The sequence below is a fragment of the Tachyglossus aculeatus genome, chromosome 8, assembly GCF_015852505.1.
Source record: "Tachyglossus aculeatus isolate mTacAcu1 chromosome 8, mTacAcu1.pri, whole genome shotgun sequence".
Classification (NCBI taxonomy): domain Eukaryota; kingdom Metazoa; phylum Chordata; class Mammalia; order Monotremata; family Tachyglossidae; genus Tachyglossus; species Tachyglossus aculeatus.
Genome location: NC_052073.1, coordinates 22,413,068 through 22,430,960, shown reverse-complemented (window position 1 = coordinate 22,430,960; position 17,893 = coordinate 22,413,068). Strand labels below are relative to the sequence as shown.

At 45.8% G+C, this 17,893-nt stretch overlaps 1 protein-coding gene across 1 annotated transcript in view; it reads left to right on the top strand.

Annotated features, from left to right (window-relative positions):
- The first annotated feature begins 877 nt into the window (after window positions 1-877).
- Window positions 878-17,893, top strand: part of PRPF6 (pre-mRNA processing factor 6) — a 45,245-nt gene continuing 28,229 nt past the window's right edge. Inside the window, exons 1-7 of the mRNA XM_038749985.1 lie at window positions 878-1,029; window positions 11,306-11,474; window positions 12,159-12,277; window positions 14,100-14,178; window positions 14,864-15,040; window positions 17,294-17,449; window positions 17,553-17,647. Of these exons, the coding sequence (XP_038605913.1) occupies window positions 959-1,029; window positions 11,306-11,474; window positions 12,159-12,277; window positions 14,100-14,178; window positions 14,864-15,040; window positions 17,294-17,449; window positions 17,553-17,647 (866 nt within the window). The 5' untranslated portion in view covers window positions 878-958. The remainder of the gene's footprint in view (window positions 1,030-11,305; window positions 11,475-12,158; window positions 12,278-14,099; window positions 14,179-14,863; window positions 15,041-17,293; window positions 17,450-17,552; window positions 17,648-17,893) is intronic.

Here is a 17,893-nt window from a genome sequence, read left to right as displayed (position 1 = left end):
GTACTTCCCAAGCGCTTAGTACAGTGCTCTGACACAAGAAGCGCTCAATAAATACGATCGAATGAATGAATGATGAGGAGACTGTGAGCCCACTGTGGGTAGGGACCGTCTCTATAGGTTGCCACCTTAGTACAGTGCTCCGCACACAGGAAGTGCTCAATAAATACGATCGAATGAATGAATGATGAGACTGTGAGCCCACTGTGGGTAGGGACCGTCTCTCTAGGTTGCCAACTTGTACTTCCCAAGCGCTTAGTACAGTGCTCTGACACAAGAAGCGCTCAATAAATACGATCGAATGAATGAATGATGAGGAGACTGGGAGCCCGCTGTTGGGTAGGGACCGTCTCTCTAGGTTGCCAACTTGTAGTTCCCAGGCGCTTAGTACAGTGCTCTGACACAGGAAGCGCTCAATAAATACGATTGAATGAATGAATGATGAGGAGACTGTGAGCCCACTGTGGGTAGGGACCGTCTCTATAGGTTGCCAACTTGTACTTCCCAAGCGCTTAGTACAGTGCTCTGCACACAGGAAGCGCTCAATAAATACGATCGAATGAATGAATGATGAGACTGTGAGCCCACTGTGGGTAGGGACTGTCTCTCTATGTTGCCAACTTGTAGTTCCCAGGCGCTTAGTACAGTGCTCTGCACACAGTAAGCGCTCAGTAAATACGATTGAATGAATGAATGATTATTGTTAGGAAGCGCTCAATAAGTACGATTGATCGAATGAATGAATGATTATTGTTAGGGTGCGGGGGGGGGGCGCTGAGCAACGGCCCAATCCGGGCCAAGCTGGTCTGGGCATGCGCGATCCGCCGAGCTGGGGCCGGAAGTCGGCGGGCGGGCGCGAGCGGAAGGGGCGGGGCCTCGCGCCCGCTCCACTTCCGGGAGGGAGGCGCCATCGTCGTCGTCGTCGTCGTCGTCGTGAGGGCCCTGGTACCTCAGCGGCGCCATGAACAAGAAGAAGAAGCCGTTCCTGGGCATGCCCGCCCCGCTCGGATACGTGCCGGGGCTGGGCCGAGGGTGAGCCGGGAACACACGGGAGGAACTCTCGTCAGCATCATCTTATATGTCAACCGCCTACTCTGATAATGGCGTTTATTAAGCGCTTACTATGTGCAGAGCACTGTTCTAAGCGCTGGGGAGGTTACAGGGTGATCAGGTGAGGGAACTGAGGCCCAGAGGAGCGAAGTGATTTGCCCAAGGTCTCGCAGCTGACAAGTGGCAGGGGTGGGATTTGAACCCATGACCTCTGACTCCCAAGCCCGGGCTCTTCCCACTAGGCCGCGCCGCTTCCCATTGCTTCCCATTCACAGTAAGCTATTAGGCGCTTACTGTGAGCAGAGCACTTGGGAGAGTACAATATGATAATAACACAGACATTCCCTGTTCGCAAGTGCTGGGAAGATTATAATCAAAGTAGTAATAATAATTATGGTATTTGTTAAGTGTTTACTATGTGCCAGGCACTGTACTAAGCGCTGGAGTGGATACACGTGGATACTCCCCATCCCCCCGGGCTTACCTCCTTCCCCTCCCCATAGCACCTGTATATATGTATATATGTTTGTGTGTATTTATTACTGTATTTTATTTGTACATATTCTATTTATTTTGTTAATATGTCTGTACATATTTATTACTCTATTTATTTATTTTACTTGTACATATCTATTCTATTTATTTTATTTTGTTGATATGTTTGGTTTTGTTCTCTGTCTCCCCCTTTTAGACCGTGAGCCCACTGTTGGGTAGGGACCGTCTCTATCTGTTGCCAACTTGTACTTCCCAAGCGCTTAGTCCAGTGCTCTGCGCACAGTAAGCGCTTAATAAATACGATTGATTGATTGATTGATCAGGTTGTCCCACGTGGGGGCTCACAGTCTTCATCCCCATTTTACAGATGAGGTAACTGAGGCACATCATCATCATCATCAATCGTATTTATTGAGCGCTTACTATGTGCAGAGCACTGTACTAAGCGCTTGGGAAGTGCAAATTGGCAACATCTAGACAGTCCCTACCCAACAGTGGGCTCACAGTCTAAAAGGGGGAGACAGAGAACAAAACCAAACATACTAACAAAATAAAATAAATAGAATAGATATGTACAAGTAAAATAAATAGAGTAATAAGTATGTACAAACATGTATGCAGGTGCTGTGGGGAAGGGAAGGAGGTAAGATGGGGGGGATGGAGAGGGGGGCGAGGGGGAGAGGAAGGAAGGGGCTCAGTCTGGGAAGGCCTCCTGGAGGAGGTGAGCTCTCAGCAGGGCCTTGAAGGGAGGAAGAGAGCGAGCTTATCATCATCGTATATGTCGAGCGCCTACTATGATAATGGCGTTTATTAAGCACTTACTGTGTGCAAAGCACTGTTCTAAGCGCTGGGGAGGTTACAAGGTGATCAGGTTGTCCCACGGGGGGCTCACAGTCTTCATCCCCATTTTACAGATGAGGTAACTGAGGCCCATCATCATCAATCATATTTATTGAGCGCTTACTATGTGCAGAGCACTGTACAAAGCACTTGGGAAGTCCAAGTTGGCAACATATAGAGACAGTCTCTACCCAACAGTGGGCTCACAGTCTAAAAGGGGGAGACAGAACAAAACCAAACAATCATCATCAATCGTATTTACTGAGCGCTTACTGTGTGCAGAGCACTGTACTAAGCGCTTGGGAAGTCCAAGTTGGCAACATATAGAGACAGTCCCTACCCAACAGTGGGCTCACAGTCTAAAAGGGGGAGACAGAGAACAAAACCGAGCATACTAACAAAATAAAATAAATAGAATAGAGATGTACAAGTAAATTAAATAGAGTAAAAAAATATGTACAAACATATATACATATATACAGGTGCTGTGGGGAAGGGAGGGAGGTAAGATGGGGGGGATGGAGAAGGGGACGAGGGGGAGGGAAGGAAGGGGCTCAGTCTGGGAAGGCCTCCTTGAGGAGGTGAGCTCTCAGCAGGGCCTTGAAGGGAGGAAGAGAGCGAGCTTATCATCATCGTATATGTCGAGCGCCTACTATGATAATGGCGTTTATTAAGCGCTTACTATGTGCAAAGCACTGTTCTAAGCGCTGGGGAGGTTACAGGGTGATCAGGTTGTCCCACAGGGGGCTCGCAGTCTTCACCCCCATTTTACAGATGAGGTCACTGAGGCACACAGAAGTGACTTGCCCAAGTCACACAGCTGACAATTGGCAGAGCCTACTACGTGCCCAGCACTGTTCTAAGCACCGCAGGAGATACAAGGTGATGCGGTTGTCCCCCATGGGGCTCGCAGTCGTCACCCCCATTTTACACATGAGGGAACTGAGGCTCAAAGAATAATAAGGATGATGATGGTATTTGTTAAGCGCTTAGTAGTTAGACTGTGAGCCCACTGTTGGGTAGGGACTGTCTCTATATGTTGCCAACTTGTACTTCCCAAGCGCTTAGTACAGTGCTCTGCACACAGGAAGCGCTCAATAAATACGATTTGTGAAGCGCTTATTCCGTGCCAAGCACTGTTCTAAGCGCTGGGGAGCTTACAAGCTGACCAGTTTGCCCCCTGTGGGGCTCACAGTCTTCACCCCCATTTTACACATGAGGGAACTGAGGCCCAGAGAATAATAATAATGCTGATGATGGTATTTGTTAAGCGCTTACTATGTGCCCTGCACTGTTCTAAGCGCTAGGGAGCTTACAAGCTGACCAGTTTGCCCCCCGTGGGGCTCACAGTCTTCACCCCCATTTTACACATGAGGGAACTGGGGCACAAAGAATAATAATAATGATGATGGTGGTATTTGTTAAGCGCTTACTATGTGCCCAGCACTGTTCTAAGCGCTGCGGGAGATATAAGGTGATGAGGTTGTCCCCCGTGGGGCGCACAGTGTTCACCCCCATTTTACACATGAGGGAACTGAGGCACAGAGAATAATAATAATGATGGTGGTGGTATTTGTTCAGCGCTTACTATGTGCCCGACACTGTTCTAAGCGCTGCGGGAGATACAAGGTGATGACGTTGTCCCCTGTGGGGCTCACAGTCTTCACCCCCATTTTACACATGAGGGAACTGAGGCTCAAAGAATAATAATAATAATGATGATGGTGGTATTTGTTAAGCGCTTACTATGCGCCAAGCACTGTTCTAAGCGCCACGGGAGATACAAGGTGATGAGGTTGTCCCCCGTGGGGCTCACAGTCTTCACCCCCATTTTACACATGAAGGAACTGAGGCTCAAAGAATAGTAAGGATGATGATGATGGTATTTGTTAAGTGCTTAGTATGTGCCAAGCACAGCTTTTAGACTGTGAGCCCACTGTTGGGTAGGGACTGTCTCTATATGTTGCCAACTTGGACTTCCCAAGCGCTCAGTACAGTGCTCTGCACACAGGAAGCGCTCAATAAATACGATTTGTGAAGCGCTTATTACGTGCCAAGCACTGTTCTAAGCGCTGGGGAGCTTACAAGCTGACCAGTTTGCCCCCCGTGGGGCTCACAGTCTTCAACCCCATTTTACACATGAGGGAACTGAGGCACAAATAATAATAATAATGATGATGGTGGTATTTGTTAAGCGCTTACTATGTGCCAAGCACTGTTCTAAGCGCCGCAGGAGATACAAGGTGATGAGGTTGTCCCCCGTGGGGCTCACAGTCTTCACCCCCATTTTACACATGAGGGAACTGAGGCTCAAAGAATAATAAGGATGGTATTTGTGAAGCGCTTATTACGTGCCAAGCACTGTTCTAAGCGCTGGGGAGCTTACAAGCTGACCAGTTTGCCCCCCCGTGGGGCTCACAGTCTTCAACCCCATTTTACACTTGAGGGAACTGAGGCTCAAAGAATAATAATAATGATGATGATGGTATTTGCTAAGCGCTATGTGCCAAGCACTGTTCTAAGCACCGCAGGAGATATAAGGTGATGAGGTTGTCCCCTGTGGGGCTTTCAGTCTTCACCCCCATTTTGCACATGAGGGAACTGAGGCACAAAGAATAATAATAATGATGGTGGTGGTATTTGTTAAGCGCTTACTATGTGCCCAGCACTGTTCTAAGCGCTGCGGGAGATATAAGGTGATGAGGTTGTCCCCTGTGGGGCTTTCAGTCTTCACCCCCATTTTACACATGAGGGAACTGAGGCACAAAGAATAACCCTTCATTCATTCAATCGTATGTATTGAGTGCTTACTGTGTGCAGAGCACTGTACTAAGCGCTTGGGAAGTACAAGTTGGCAACATATATAGTCCCTATAGTAATGATGATGGTATTTGTTAAGCATTTAGTATGTGCCAAGCATTGTTCTAAGCACTGTGGGAGATATAAGGTGATGAGGATGTCCCCCGTGGGGCTCACAGTCTTCACCCCCATTTTACACATGAGGGAACTGAGGTACAAAGAATAATAATGATGATGATGGTATTTGTGAAGCACTTACTATGTGCCAAGCACTGTTCTAAGCGCTGCGGGAGATACAATGTGACCAGGTTGTCCCCCATGGGGCTCACAGTCTTCACCCCCATTTTACACATGAGGGAACTGAGGCACAAAGAATAATAATGATGGTATTTGTTAAGCGCTTACTATGTGCCCAGCACTGTTCTAAGCACTGCGGGAGATACAAGGTGATGAGGTTGTCCCCCGTGGGGCTCACAGTCTTCACCCCCATTTTACACGTGAGGGAACTGAGGCACAAAGAATAATAATAACAACAATAATGATGGCACTTAAGTGCTTACTATGTGCCAAGCACTGTTCTAGGCGCTGGGGAGCTTACAAGATGACCAGGTTGTCCCCCGTGGGGCTCACAGTCTTCACCCCCATTTTACACATGAGGGAACTGAGGCCCAAAGAATAATAATAATTATAATGATGGTATTTATTAAGCGCTTATTATGTGCCAAGAACTGTTCTAAGCGCTGCGGGAGATACAAGGTGATGAGGTTGTCCCCCGTGGGGCTCACAGTTTTCAACCCCATTTTACCCATGAGGGAACTGAGGCCCAGGCAATAATAATGATGGTATTTGTTAAGCGCTTATTATGTGCCAAGCACTGTTCTAAGCGCTGCAGGAGATACAAGGTGATGAGGTTGTCCCCCGTGGGGCTCACAGTCTTCACCCCCATTTTACAAATGAGGGAACTGAGGCACAGAGAATAATCATTCATTCATTCATTCATTCATATTTATTGAGCGCTTACTGTGTGCAGAGCACTGGACTAAGCGCTTGGGAAGTACAAGTTGGCAACATATAGAGACGGTCCCTATAATAATAATGATGGCATATGTTAAGCGCTTACTATGTGCCAAGCGCTGTTCTAAGTGCTAGGGAGGTTACAAGGTGACCATGTTGTTCCCCGTGGGGCTCACAGTCTTCACCCCCATTTTACCCATGAGGGAACTGAGGCCGAGACAATAATAATGATGGTATTTGTTAAGCGTTTATTATGTGCCAAGCACAGTTCTAAGCACTGCGGGAGATACAAGGTGATGAGGTTGTCCCCCGTGGGACTCACAGTCTTCATCCCCATTTTACACATGAGGGAACTGAGGCACAGAGAATAATAATAATGATGATGATGGTATCTGTTAAGCGCTTACTATGTGCCCAGCACTGTTCTAAGCACCGGGGAGGTTACAAGGTGACCAGGTTGTCCCCTGTGGGGCTCAGTCTTCATCCACATTTTACACATGAGGGAACTGAGGCACAGAGGATAATAGTAATAATGGTGGTATATGTTAAGCGCTTCCTATGTGCCAAGCGCTGTTCTAAGCGCTGGGGAGCTTACAAGGTGACCATATTGTCCCCCGTGGGGCTCACAGTCTTCACCCCCGTTTTACACATGAGGGAACTGAGGCACAAAGAATAATAATGATGATATTTGTTAAGTGCTTATTATGTGCCAAACACTGTTCTAAGCACTGCGGGAGATACAAGGTGATCAGGTTGTCTCCCGTGGGGCTCACAGTCTTCATTCCCATTTTACCCATGAGGGAACTGAGGCACGGAGAATAATATGATGATGATGATGATGGTATTTGTTAAGTGCTTACTATGTGCCAAGCACTGTTCTAAGCATCGCAGGAGATACAAGGTGACCAGGTTGTCCCCCGTGGGGCTCACAGTCTTCACCTCCATTTTACACATGAGGGAACTGAGGCACAAAGAATAATAATAATGATGATGATGGTATTTGTTAAGCGCTTATTATGTGCCAAGCACTGTTCCAAGCGCTGCGGGAGATGCAAGGTGATCAGGTTGTCCCCCGTGGGGCTCACAGTCTTCACCCCCATTTTACACATGAGGGAACTGAGGCACAGAGAATAATAAAAATAATGGCATTTGTTAAGCGCTTACTATGTGCAAAGCACTGTTCTGAGTGCTGGGGAGGTTACAAGGTGAGCAGGTTGTCCCCTGTGGGGCTCACAGTCTTCACCCTCATTTTACAGCTGAGGGAACTGAGGCACAGAGAATAATAATAACAACAATAATGATGGCATTTGTTAAGTGCTTACTATGTGCCAAGCACTGTTCTAAGCACTGCGGAGGTTACAAGGTGACCAGGTTGTCCCCCATGGGCCTCACAGTCTTCACCCCCATTTTACAGATGAGGGAACTGAGGCACAGAGAGTAATTATAATAATAATGATGACATTTGTTAAGCACTTACTCTGTGCCAAGCACTGTTCTAAGCGCTGGGGAGGTTACAAGGTGATCAGGTTGTCCCGCGGGGGTGGGGGGCGTGGGGCTCATGGTTTTAATCCCCATTTTACAGAAGAGGTAACAGGCACAGAGAAGTGAAGTGACTTCCCCAAAGTCACATAGCTGACAGTGGGCGGAGCCGGGATTTGAACTCATGACCTCTGACTCCAAAGCCCGGGCTCTTTCCACTGAGCCACGCTGCTTCTCAGCATCATCAGCGGGATATTTGTTAATAATAATATGGCAGTTAGTGAGCGCCTACTATGTGCCAAGCATTGTTTTAAGCACCTGGGGAGATCCAAGGCATCAGGTTGTCCCATGTGGGGCTCACAGTCTCCCTCCCCATTTTCCAGATGAGGGAACCAAGGCCCAGAGAATAATAATAATGATGGTATTTAAGCGCTTACTATGTGCCAAGCACTGTTCTAAGCGCTGGGGAGGATGCAAGGTAATCAGGTTGTCCCAATTAGGGCTCACAGTCTTACTCCCCATTTTACAGATGAGGTCACTGAGGCACAGAGAATAATAATAATAATTATTATGGTATTTGTTAAGCACTTACTATGTGCCAAGCACTGCTCTAAGCGCTGGGGGAGATCCGTGGTCATCAGGTTGTCCCATGTGGGGCTCACAAAAACAGCGTCTCAGTGGAAAGAGCCTGGGCTTGGTCACTTGTCTACATGGTTTGTTTTGTTGTCTGTCTCCCCCTTCTAGCCTGTGAGACCGTTGTTGGGTAGGGACCGTCTCTGTATGTTGCCACTTGTACTTCCCAAGCGCTTAGTACAGTGCTCTGCACACAGTAAGCACTCAATAAATATGAATGAATGAATGGGAGTCATAGGTCATGGGTTCAAATCCTGGCTTAGCCGCTCATCAGCTGTGTGACTTTGGGCAAGTCGCTTCACTTCTCTGTGCCTCAGTTACCTCATCTGTAAAATAGGGATTAAGACTGAGCCCCACGTGGGACAACCTGATCACCTTGTATCCTCCCCAGTGCTTAGAACCGTGCTTGGCACCTAGTAAGCGCTTAACAAATGCTGCCATTATTATTATTATTCATCCCCATATTAAAGATGAGGGAACTGAGACACAGAGAATAATAATAATAATAATGATGGTATTTAAGTGCTTACTTTGTGCCAAGCACTGTTCTAAGCACCGGGGGAGATCCAGGGTCATCAGGTTGTCCCATGTGGGGCTCACAGTCTTACTCCCTATTTTACAGATGAGGTCACCGAGGCACATATAATAATAATAATAATGGTATTTGTTAAGTTCCTACTATGTGCCAGGCACTGTTCTAAGCGCTGGGGTAGATCCAAAGTAATCAGGTTGTCCCACGTGGGGTTCACATAGAGAAGTTAAGTGACTTGAAGTTAAGAGTCAGAGGTCATGGGTTCAAATCCCGGCTCTGCCAACTCTCAGCTGTGTGACTTTGGGCAAGTCACTTAACTTCTCTGTGCCACAGTTACCTCATCTGTAAAATGGGGATTAAGACTGTGAGCCCCACGTGGGACAACCTCATCACCTTGTAAACTCCCCAGCGCTTAGAACAGTGCTTTGCACATAGTAAGTGCTTAATAAATGCCATTATTATTATTATTATTGTTATTATTACTTGCCCAAGGTCACACAGCAGACAAGTGGTGGAGCTGGGATTAGAACCCATGACCTCTGACTCCCAAGCCCGGGCGCTTTCCACTAAGCCACGTTGCTTCATACTATTTGTTAATAATAATAATGGTATTTATTAAGTACTTATTACATGCCAAGCACTGTTCTAAGCGCTGGGGTAGGTACAAGGTTGTCCCAAATGGGGCTCACAGTCTTCATCCCTATTTTACAGCTGAGGCACAGAGAAGTGAAGTGACTTGCCCGGAGTCACACAGCTGCTAAGTGGCGGAGCTGGGATTAGGACCCACGACCTCTGACTCCCAAGCCCAGCTGTTTTCACTAAGCCATGCTTTTAAGTGTTTCTTATGTGTTGAACACTGTTCTAAACGTTGGGGTAGAGACAAGTTGGGTTGGACACAGCCCCTGGCCCACACAGGGATCACAGTCTCCTCACTGCCTCTCTGGTTGGTCTCTCATTTATGTGTTTATCTTGGGAACTGGGGCCAGGTGTCCATCAAGCACAGTTCAAGGTTGATTTAGTTTAAGCGACCGTTATGTTCCAAATATGTGCTAGTGCTGGGGTAGGTATAAGATAGGCAAGAACATTTGTTAGTTGTTAATTGTGTGCCAAACATGTGCCAGTGCTGGGGTAGATACAGGGTAGATAGACATGGTCCCTTTCCCACATAGGGCTCACGATCTAGAAGAGAGGGAGAACAGGTATTGAATCCCTGTTTTACAGGGGAGGAAACCGAGGCACAGAGAAGTTAAGTGACTTGCCCAAAGTCACACATGCTTTGCCCCGAAACAACAGCAGTAATGATAGTAGCTTAAAATTCTTCAGCTTTGTCCCTTCAGGGAAAGAAAAGCATCTTCACAATTCCCAGGAGGGGTGGAAGAGATAACTTGGGCTTGTTCATGCGGTAATTGGGAGTTGCAAATCTGGGAGCACCGCCACACGCACCTCCTTTCCCTTTCGCCTTGCCCTTCGCTCTTATCCTAGTACCCCAGCTCCTTGAAACAGATCCAGATACTGGGAAGTCTCACCCCACCTGCCCCTGTCCTGACTCATCACCTAAATTAGTGAAAAAAGACAGGGGAGACATCGTCCTCAACAGAGGGGATCAGTTTGTAACCACTTTACAGTAAATGAGCGTTGTATTAGTGGCTGGTGGATAGCTTCATCCTCTGCTAAAGTCTTTGGAAAATTGGTGCTTTTTAAAGTGGTTCTTGGTTTGGAGTAGTGAAGGATAAATTGAGTTGGGTGAGATTTTATATTTGGTGTGGTGCAGGCAGAATGTCAGGAGACGCGCCTGGGGAGAGGGATCAGAAAGACCAGGCAGACTTGAGAAACTCAGTGTGCCTCTGTATGCCCTAAATTGTGTCTCTATTTTTCCAGTTTTTGGCTACCAAGCAGTGTTAGGCCCCAGTTCCCATATCAGGCTTGCAGCATCTTTGCTCCTGTATCCGAACTTGGAAAATTAAAATAAAATAACACCATAAGCATACTCGTTCACCACTTGTACCACAGTTCCTTCAATGTGTCGGTAGGCCAACCCTTATATTGTACTCTCCTAAGCACTTAGTACAGTGCTTTGCACACAGAAAGTACTCAGTAAATACAGTTTCTTGATTGAAGTGCCAATGAAGGTACTCCATAGTCCAGCAAGGAAGGTCCTGGTCTACTGCCCGTAAAGTTAAGGAATCTCCAGTTCCCTTCCCCGTCCTGTTCAAGATGTAAAATTCCCTGGGAGACCAGAGAGTCCAGTTTTGGGACTTGGGGTCCTGAGCTAGGCTAAGGTGTGACCTGGGAACCCAACCCTCTCTTCTTCCCCACCTCTCCTTTCCAGCCAGTCCTCCCTGGCAACACTAGAAGTATTCCAGAAGAGGAGGGCCAGGACTGTGGACAGTCAGGAGGCCTTTGAAGGTCTTTTGGTTGTGCCATCGGGATTACCCAACAATGACCCTCCCGTATCTTCCTCTGCAGCGCCACCGGTTTCACGACACGATCAGATATTGGCCCCGCTCGGGACGCCAATGATCCTGTTGATGACCGCCATGCACCCCCAGGCAAGAGGACTGTGGGAGATCAGATGAAGAAAAACCAGGCTGCAGATGATGATGATGAAGATCTGAACGACACCAATTACGATGAGGTGACACATCTTGGCCGTTTCCCAAACTTTCCTCATCGATCTCGTGTAGACAGTTATGAGATGCTCTTTGTTAAAATCTGAACACTGAGTGAAATCTCAAGTCAGAAACCGTGTTTTTTATGTACCCCAAGGTGTTAGTTTGGTGTTAGGCACTAAGAATGATGTTTGTAGACTGATTTTATGAGAGCACCTGTGTGTTGGGGCTCTGGTTTTTATTGGTTTGAGTAGGTATTAAAGGTAGCCTGCTAACAAGAAGAAAGACTTAAAAGGATAAAATTAAATCAAGAGGATGCAGCCTTGGCGGTTATTTTGGAATTAAGTTTTATTCCAGTGCTTCCTGTGAAAAGAGCAGTGAACTTAATAAATACTAGTAATAGACACTATCTTTGTTATTCAATTGCATATTGATATCTGAATGCTTGGGAGGCTTTCTTCAATCTTGACTTTAAATAAGGTTTTGAATAAGCTGAGAATTTTAACTTTACTGTTCTGTTTTCATTGCTTTGTTTCTTTTTTGTTTACAGAAATACATTATTCTTTTACAAATAAGGGTTCTCCATAGAGTCAGTATTCAGAGGGAAAGTGTTTTGTTGTTAGAGGTGTTCTGGTTCTTTTTTCCTTATTTCTATCCCTGTTATACTGGATAGATAAATTGGGCTTTTAAGGATATTGTTTTGTTTTCAGTTTAACGGCTATGCTGGAAGTCTCTTCTCAAGTGGGCCCTATGAAAAAGATGATGAGGAAGCAGATGCTATTTATGCAGCTTTAGACAAAAGAATGGATGAAAGAAGGAAAGAAAGAAGGTAAGACTAATTATTTCTCCAAATTTTGGTACCTATTGAAGAGGGAACTTAGATTTTTCATCTGTGGTAGCATCCTGATGGGCCATGTCTTGGTTTATTGGAAGGAAGCAGTATGATCTTGTTAGATTTTTTTCCCCCACAAATTATAAATTTCTGATTGTAATCAATAAAGAATTCCTAGTTGAAAACCTGGTTCTGCCTGAAACTTGAGGGAGCAAGTTACTTAGTTTCTTTGTGCTCTCTATCCCTCACCTGTGAAACATGATTGTCGATATTGATTGACATCACTGAAGTTTCATGGACATGACCACAGTTAGAGATTGAAAGGACAATATTTCCAAACTATTAAGCATTACTGCTTTCTTTTTGTGCCTAAGATCTCTTTGAAGTATTGGATTAAGTGAGAGTTCTAGTTTGTATTAATTTTTCCATCTGTAGGCATACCCCATGTAACTGGGTTACAATCCCCGGAAAGATGGTTGTAGAGTAGGGTATTTTTTTCTGTAAATTTCCATACAATTAGCATCCACTCCAGAACCAGCCTTGACAGGTTGGCTGAGCCCTCAGGTTAAATAAAAATTCTACTATAAATCTCTCCCTGCCCCCCCCTCCCTTTGTCCTACCCCTCCTCTTTCTGTACCCCAAACTAAGCCTCCCTTGTTTCTCCTCCCCCTGCGCCCCCATGCCCTAGGATTTTTTTTCTTTGTATGACTTTTAATCACAGTAGCGTTTGCTGAGGGCATGACCTCCACCACCACCCCACCTTCATATCCCTTCTTCTTGCCTGCTCAGTGGTTTGTAGCCCTAACTCTGCCCTGGCCAAAAATTGGGGATGGGGATAGGGATGGATTGGGGGGCAGTGGTGGCCCGAAAGGGACCATACCACATTTCTTGTCTCCTAGTCTGTCCCTGTCCCTATGGCTGTGGGTGGGAGGCGGGTTACAATCCAGGAAGGAGTTAGGGAGTGGGGAATGTGGCAGTGACACTGCTGTGATCAAACAGGAAAAAAAAAAAAGGAAATGCTTTGGGAAGTGGAAAAGGTAAGGTAGACTGGGGAAACAAGGGAGAGGCAGCCGAGTTTGAGGTGTGGAGGGTGGTGCCGGAAAGCTGCTAGGAGGGAAAGGTGATGGGGGAGAGGTGACATGGAGTAACTTACGTACCTGCAGTGATTGGAAGTAATTTTGGGGCAGGGTGTATGTATGCTGAGCTAAATCAGCCACTAGTGCAAAATGATGCCCTAGGTTGCACATATTGTGGGGTGGCCCATTAAAATGAGCGTGTCTTGAATTGCGCAGTATAATTGAGCTGCTGATTCATTTTAGTACAAGGGAAAAAGCAAGTCTGCACATATAAGAATTTAAGACATACATCAGCATCTACAGATTTTTTAAGCATCCCCAGTGAATCTGGCATTGCGCAGGAGTTTGCTTAGTATACAGAATTCATGAACAAGAAGAAGCCCTTCCTGTGCATGCCCGCTCCGCTTGGCTACGTGATTCCAGTTTTCCAGAAAGAAAAAAAAAAGCAGTACACAGTATGGAATGCCTGTGCCAGAAAGGTTCCGGTGTAGTAATTTGAATTTTAGACTCACAGTATATCTTTTATTCCACCTTGTTATGTTTTGCATTTTGTAGTGTCTGACTCTGAAAGTATCTGAACGTCATGTGAGTGCCAAGTAAATATGATCAGTAGCGATAATTCATTATGTGGCCTAACTAAAGAGCTTGAGAGATAGTTCTGTAAGGTGGTCATGCACTTAAGAAAGAGCGGTAAGGTTCAATCATGCTGGTAGAACTGAGACTCAATATTTTTATTCCTCTAGAGAGCAGAGGGAGAAAGAAGAGATTGAAAAATACCGTATGGAGCGTCCCAAAATTCAGCAACAGTTCTCAGATCTGAAAGTAAGCAACTCTTCTTGTATGCCAGTGTGATTCATTGTAGTTTTACTCTTGGGACAAAATGATTTTAATTTTGTTGTTTACCATTTCATTTGTTTCAAAATGATTGAGTCACTGGGGGGTTTCCTGTTTCAACATTTTAAAAATTGCTCACCCTTGAAAATAGGGTTAACAACAGTAAAACAATTCATATCATTGCTGATTTTGGGTGTGTGTCGGGGGACACATTTAAAATCTAAAAGCTGAACCCTCAGGGAAAACATGTTTGGCTTACCCGGAAAATCTGCCCTCTTGACTCCGTAAACTTTTTTGCCAAATGAAATGAAGTAGAACTAATAAGGAGCCAGTTGCTAGCGAAATAGAAATTGATAGATGTAGGAAAAAATATGACTATTAGTCCTCTCTGGCTAAGGCCAAGAATTGTTTTTTTGGAGTTAAATTATTATTAAGGGTAGAAGAGTGGCTTACTGGAAAGAGCATGGCTTTGGGAGTCTGGAGACGTGGATGACCACAGGCAAATTATATTGCTTTTTTGTGCCTCCATTTCCTCATCTGTTTAACCGTAGTTGCCCCTCCTGACCTCACAAGCATCTTGGGAGGGGAAGATGAGAAGGGATGTGAAAGCATTTCAGGAGAAATAAATGCCCTCATGTCTGATGAAGCCAGTGTGGTTCACGTGTTTCTCCAGAGGAAGCTGGCAGAAGTCACGGAGGAAGAATGGCTGAGTATTCCTGAAGTTGGAGATGCTAGAAACAAACGTCAGAGGAACCCCCGATATGAGAAACTGACTCCTGTACCTGACAGTTTCTTTGCTAAACATTTACAGACAGGAGAAAATCACACTTCGGTTGATCCCCGACAAACGGTGAGAACCTAAAGGACGGGAAAGAAGCTGTTGCCGTCAAACTTGGATGCTCTCAGTAATTGTAGGGTTTGATTTTTAGTGTTGGAGTTGGGCTTTGGTCTTACTATTTATCAGATTGCTGAGTGGGCTGGAATTGATCAGATGCTTTGGAGGCAGATCCCACGTATCAGTGTTTCCCATCATTTAGGAGTTTGGAATTACACAGTTTGGGGACTCTGCTACTTGATTTCCCAGGGTGAGTGTAATCCCAGGCCCAGGAATTGGCTCACATGGGGGAGCGTGTTCTTGTACATATAGTCAAATGAAAAGTAGCAGCAGCATACCTGAAAGTGTCCAGTGAACCAGCATACCATAGCTGGGGCACATGAGTAGCAAGTGCTATCCAAAAGACTGGATAGATGGAAATTAAAACAAAAACACTTCAGCACAAAACGTTATGATTATTTTAAATAAGAAGCCAAACAAACAAAATTACTGGAGAGGGCCTAGACCTAAAGAGCCAAGAAAACACTTTGCCATCACTTTTGCCATATAGTAACCAAACCTCCAAGCCTGGGAATGTATCAATCGGTGGGATTTACCGAGCACTTACTATGTGCAGAGCACTGTGCTAAGCGCTTAATGCAATCAAACGTCACTCAGTTGGGGCTGACGCACGCACATTTAGCCGGGAATGTTTTAGTCGCATCATGCAACTGTTTCAACCCAGAACTTGCCCACAAAGCAGCAGCAGCATTACTAATCAGTTAATCAGTGGTATTTATTGAGCACTTGCTCTGTGCAGAGCACCTCAGTAAGTGCTTAGGAGGACAGTATTTATTGCATGCCCTTCCTCAGCAGTCTTGTACTTATGTCTGTTTGGTTGTCCGGGTTATTTTGACTAATCCTGTAAACATGTTTGCCAACCCGATTAAGATGTAACCTGCTTGTGGGCGGGGAATTTGTCATTTTTTAAATTCTATATATCTGAAGTGCTGAATACAGTGCTCTGCCTTCTGTAGGTGCTCAATAAAAAATACTACTATTACTCACCCGGTTCAGTGCATTACACTTGCAGAGTGCTTGGGAAAATTCACTACAAAAGAAATGATGGTATCCCCTGCCCACAAGCAGCTTGCACTGCGATGAGGGAGCAGATTTAGAAATAAATGCAGTGAGTAATCTACGTAAATAAGCAAGTGCCGAATGGGTGTAGATGAATACATAAATGCTAGGGATGGCTGGTGGGTTTGTTTGACATGTGTTGCTGGGAAGACTTGTTGGAGGAGGTGGGATTTCAGGAGGGCTTTGAATATAGGGAAGGTGGTGGTCTGATGGATTTGGGGAGAGATGGAGTTTTTGCCTGGGAGAACAGTGTGAGCAAAGGGATGGAGGTGGGAGAATCGAGTGTGAGGTTGTTAGAAGCTCCTCTAGGGAGAATTCAAGTGAACGAGCTGGGGACTAGTGAGTGAAGAGAGCAGAAATGTAATCAGTAATCAAATCAAAGGTATTTATCGAGTGCTTACTGTAAGCAGAGCATTGGGAAGAGTGCCTGGAAAAGTTCACAGTCCCTGTCCTCAAGGAACTCGCAATGTAATGGCTGTAGGGAGAATTGGACAAGAGTCACACTTCTGGGATGTTTGTACAATTAAAATACTTTAAATTGTAGAATAATGTAATTGGACTAATATATGGTTTGGTGTATTTTGGTGACCTATTCATTACTAGCAAGCTCAGAGCATTAGCCACTGGGAAACACTTTCCCAAGGGACAGCCGTTGAACGTGTAGAGAGTACTGTAGTTTTTCACTGGAGTCATGCGTGGGCTGAGCTTGGCAGATTCAGGGCCTGTAAGGACAATTGGGCCAGCACTAAGTAGAACCCAGACAGATTTGGGCTGGGCCTGACAAGCCCCTTGGGCTAAAATCAATCAATCAGTAGTATTTACTGAGCGTATACTGTGTGCAGAGCACTGTACAACAGAATTAGCTGGTATGTTCCCTGTCCTTAACGTGCTTACAGTCTAGAGGAGGAGACAGACATTAATATAAATAAATAATCCCCTCAATGTGGGTGGGGTCAGGTGAGCTAGCGGAAGCCCTCGCTCAGTAGCAGAGCCTGGAAGTGAGCCCAGATCAGCTTTCAGAGGCCAGTAACAGTGTCAGGCTGGGTCTGGGCTCGGGCTGCATCGGGGTAAATTCGGATTCCCAGCCCATACCAGACTGATCCCCAAATACTAAGCTGCAGAAACCACTTCTCATGCTGTTTCTTTCAGCAATTTGGGGGCCTCAACACTCCCTATCCCGGGGGACTGAATACTCCTTATCCAGGTGGAATGACACCAGGGCTAATGACGCCTGGGACAGGTGAGCTGGACATGAGGAAGATTGGCCAAGCCAGGAACACCTTGATGGATATGAGATTAAGCCAGGTAAGGCGCTTGATGTTCAGAACTTTTCTGGGAATGTGGAATTTGGAGCTAAGGCCATTCGTTTTCCAAATGGTGCTGTGGTCACTTGAATTTATCTTCTCAGGTGTCGGATTCAGTAAGCGGGCAGACTGTCGTGGATCCTAAGGGCTATTTGACAGATTTGAATTCTATGATCCCCACTCATGGAGGGGATATCAAGTAAGTAGTGTTGGGAGCAGAGCATTTGGGGATAGTATTGGTCAGCTGGCATCTTGCAGTACACTCAGATATGCCAAAACTCGGGTTTTCACTGATAGCAGATTTAGGGGAATCTCTCCGGACAGGCACAGCATGATGCGGCGTTGGAAGGAACAAATTGTGCTTGGGCCTGAGTTGTTGGACTTTGGCAGATGCAGCACCGTGAACTTTTTCCTAATGCAGCATTCTTCAAGACTGCAAATCTGC